Here is a 3910-nt window from a genome sequence, read left to right as displayed (position 1 = left end):
GTTTGCATCACAATAGCAGCGGCTCTAGCATCAAGATCTGATGTTGGTTCATCCATGAAGATGATTGAAGGGTTAGCAACCAATTCCACAACAATAGAAAACTTAAAATAAAAAATTCTGGAAAAACATCATTCCGGATTATATAATCTGGATTGCTCCGAGAATAATTTTAGAAAAAAATAGGGCGCGCGAGGAAAGACATAGGAAAAGTAACACTCAAAGAAAAATTCTCACTTCTTCAAATCAAGCTTCTCTCAATCTCTTGTTTTTGAAAGCATGGGTCTGATCGAGTAATATGATAAGTATTTTTATAGGCATGTTGTTCTTCCTCCTAAAGTTGCGAATTGCTTCCCAAGAATCGACTTCTCTCTTAAATTGAATTTGGTTTCCTTAATCATTTGAATGGTTATGCAAACACTATGTTTCCTTAAAAAAAATCCCAACACTAGAAAATTAGTCAAATTAATTTGCCACAATTGAGGACATGCATTGGCGTTGTTGATGGAAAAAGAGTTTCATTAGTCTAGAACAAAATTGTTGTTTGAATTTGAGGCTATGCCTTTTTTGAATTGTTTTTGGTTTGGATGCAAGGTTATGAAGATTGAGTTTGGTTTGGGTTTGAAGATGAAGGTGATGGTGCTGATTTTTTTATTTTTTTTCCGATGTTTATTATTTATATTAGTTTTAATTTCAATTTTCTATTTTTTTTAATTTTAATTTTAAATAATTTCCATGTGTGCGCATAATTGACAATATTTTATAATACAAAGTAATTTCTAAAACTAATTTTTTACAATGTAAACGACCCCTTGGTCATAAGCTCAGTTCTCATAAGCATTTTTTAGAGTACTAACTCTATGATACTGTTCAGCATTTTCCATAATTATGAAAACAAATGGCATGTCATTATGCAACAATAAAAGGAAGAGCTGCACTTAAAATGTATTAAGAGGTAAAATCAAACTTCAACGTAAAAACATGTCTATGAGTTGATGACAGCAACATTAAAATTCTAACATAAAGTTAATTTTTTCATCAGTTGGCAACAGTTCTAGCATGGTCTTGAAATCAATATTCTCATCAATCTTCACCGAGCTTATGACTTTCACATTCTTCAAGCCATGCCACCAACACTTAGTATCACTAGAACTGCAAAAGCAGTCATCCCCCTTTCTTTCCATTAGCGTCTCATATAAGAACTGCAGATTCAGATGATTAACAAATAGAGTTAGAAGCTCCACAAAATAATTATATTTTATATATTGATAAAAAGTAAGATCTTTTAAGCATAAATGCATGTGTCTGACATAAAATGGAAACATGACAATACAATTTTTACTTTTTCTATTATATAGGACAATCGCCAATTGTTGGAAGCATGGTCTAATACTATATGAACATGGGAGACAATGACATACGGTACCTCAATGAATGCTCTGCAGAAGATATTAAACTCAAAATTGAACAAAATAGTTGAAGGAAAGAAAATTGGAGCAATAAGAGAAGTTGGATGTAGAATCATAGGGTAATTAATATAAACATAGATTGCAATGGTGCGAGTTACTGCCTTCAAACAGAGGCGACGTCAGAAAAGGAAGAAACTCACCAATCTTTTGTTTACTCAACTTTGTCCTGTTTTTAGCAAATAATTCTTACTCAAAGACCCGATTCAAACACATTTTAAGCATAAATGAAATGTGTTTGATATAAAAGGAAAATATAGATGACAAACCTTTTATAGTACAATCACAAATTCACAATATAATATGTAAGAATTTCACTGCTGGAAGCACAACTTGAAATTAAAGGAACATGGGAGAGAATGACATACCTCAATGAACGCTTTAGAATGTGGGTTCAAAGATATAAATGCAGGGCAGCAACTTGAAAGTAAGATATTTACAATAGATGAAAACGTAGTTTCATTTGTTGGAACATAGAGAAGGTGCAAGTGTTTGATACTTGGTGGAGGGGATGACACTTGAAATACCATCGGGTGTAGTACATCCTACATAATCCAGCCACAAATATAATAAGTAGTTATGAAGATTGAGCCAACGAATTAAGTAGCTAATTAATACTCACCGCAATTCGCTTAAAGATGAACAGGGATAGAGATGACAAAACATTTTGAGGTTTGATGTTTTGCACAAATTCCCTCAAGTTACAAAGATGACGATAATCAATGGAAAAATCCATATCAACTTTTAGCTGACTAGAACTTCTTAGAAAAGATATAATAGTCTCTAAACTACAATCACCGTGATATACACATGATAATAGATTTGGAGCATCAATGTTGACCTCCTTCAAGTTAGAACAATTAGATAACCCCAACACCTTAAGTTGATCACTTGAAATATCAATCCTCTCGGCCATTGTACAGTTGTTCAATTTCAAACTCTCAAGGAAAGGAAATTTTGGAAACAGTTCGAGAAACCATTTGTCAGTGATAATATCTCTCATCAGAGACAAATATTTCAAATTTTGGCACCTATCAAAATCAATCTTAAATGGTTCGTCAAAATAACCAGGACAATAAAATAATTTCTCAAGACACGGGGCGTCAATGTAAATCTCTTGTATTCCTCGAACATCAACCGTCTTCAACTTAAGTAGACCAACCATACTCAAAGACTTCATGCTCCCCTCAAGTAGACGATTTGTTGCGCCATTAGGGCGCAACACTGAACAAAAGCTCACAGTTATATGTTCAATCAAAGGACAACAAGAAATGAGATGTTCGATTGCATGTTCGTCTCTCACAAGGACACCCCACAATGACAATACTCTTAGTGAGAAAAATTTAATTGAATGATTCATGAATGCTGTATCAACTCCGATTCCCGGCATCAACACTAACTCAGTAAGCGATTTGACTTCAATTACACCTTTTGGTAGGACATAGTATTTAATGCCACCTTCTTCATCCTGGTCGGGACCATCAGGCAAATAAAGGTCTAGTACTTCAACACCACTTTCACCTGCCAACTTCAACCAAAGATCAACATCCATTAAGATGTAACTACATAGCTCAACATTGTCCACAACAAGCTTAAATTTTTTGATAGCCAATCCATTATCGTAGAACCTCAACAATCTTCTCTTCACATAATCAATGAAATTTTCTATCTTTGTCACAAAATCATCCATTGATTCGGGAAACAACATTCTCCCTAAATCAGATGGAGGAAACAACCCAGTGATTTGAGAATCAGAAAAAGACAATATAGGAAAAGTATACCATGTTTCTAACCAATCTTTAGACAAAACACTTGTCTTAGCAGCATCTTCTTCTGGTAATCTCGACATGATGCTATGAAGAATGACTTTCGGTAGATTCGACAATCGGTCCTCATCGTGCTCCATATTTTTTGTTCTGCAATCAGCAATTAAAACAGATGAATTATTTTGTGCGAGTGGATATAGTTCGGGTTTTAGGGTTTAACGATTTAGCTTAAGTTACGAAACAGATGATTGGTACTAATAAAGAATTAGAGAGAGAGAGAGAGTTACCTGAGATAGGGTAACGTTTAGTGGTTGAGTAACTATCGTCGTCGGTCGGAATCTCAAGAGACAACAAATTGAACAAAGCTGTAATTGAAATATGGAGGGAGGTGTGGTCGGTGGTGAGGTTTCAATGTTAGACCCACCAATTCAACTCACGACATTCATAAAGGTTAAACTTCACTTTTCGCCCTCTAAGTTTTAAAATGTTGCGATTTTGGTCCTCTATTAAAAAAAATGGCAAAAGTGACCTCCTATGTTTAGGGAAATATGCTCTTTTGACCTCTTAACATAAGGGAAATATGTTTTTTGACCTCTTATCTTTACAAAAAGTTGCGATTATGGCCCCTTTTTTGGGACACGTGGCGTCTTCTCAGCAATTTTTGGATAAAAGGGGCCAAAA

The 3910-nt window shown here is 34.5% G+C and overlaps 1 protein-coding gene across 4 annotated transcripts; it reads right to left on the bottom strand.

The window, feature by feature from the left end:
- Positions 1-858: 858 nt before the first annotated feature.
- On the bottom strand, positions 859-3672 carry LOC25500407 (F-box/FBD/LRR-repeat protein At1g16930). 4 transcript variants are annotated; one of them, XR_005643679.1, is made up of 5 exons: positions 3517-3672; positions 2086-3379; positions 1832-2008; positions 1424-1632; positions 1057-1199 (listed from the first exon to the last, which is right to left on the bottom strand). XR_005643679.1 is itself a non-coding variant. In XM_039829562.1 (5 exons), exons 2-4 carry the CDS (start codon positions 3367-3369, stop codon positions 1618-1620), a joined length of 1476 nt encoding a protein of 491 aa, XP_039685496.1. In that variant the 5' UTR covers positions 3370-3379; positions 3517-3672; the 3' UTR covers positions 1063-1199; positions 1607-1617. The 4 variants fall into 4 exon arrangements, 2 of the variants coding, with proteins under 2 accessions (XP_013444269.1, XP_039685496.1); XM_039829562.1 differs by having other exon boundaries at positions 1063-1199; positions 1607-1632; XM_013588815.3 differs by lacking the exon at positions 1424-1632 and having other exon boundaries at positions 859-1199.
- Positions 3673-3910: the final 238 nt, after the last annotated feature.

The sequence above is a fragment of the Medicago truncatula genome, chromosome 8, assembly GCF_003473485.1.
Source record: "Medicago truncatula cultivar Jemalong A17 chromosome 8, MtrunA17r5.0-ANR, whole genome shotgun sequence".
Lineage (NCBI taxonomy): Eukaryota > Viridiplantae > Streptophyta > Magnoliopsida > Fabales > Fabaceae > Medicago > Medicago truncatula.
Note: the sequence above shows the minus strand (reverse complement) of the source record. Positions and strands in the feature narration are given on the sequence as shown.

What these genes read in the sequence shown, in the direction of transcription:
- LOC25500407 (XM_013588815.3), bottom strand. Translation starts at nt 3,369, where the DNA reads ATGGAGCACGATGAGGACCGATTGTCGAATCTACCGAAAGTCATTCTT. An exon ending in TCATCTTTAAGCGAATTGCG is followed by an intron (nt 2,009 to 2,085) that starts GTGAGTATTAAT and finishes TGGATTATGTAG; the next exon opens with GATGTACTACACCCGATGGT. An exon ending in ATTCTAAAGCGTTCATTGAG is followed by an intron (nt 1,200 to 1,831) that starts GTATGTCATTCT and finishes CTGAATCTGCAG; the next exon opens with TTCTTATATGAGACGCTAAT.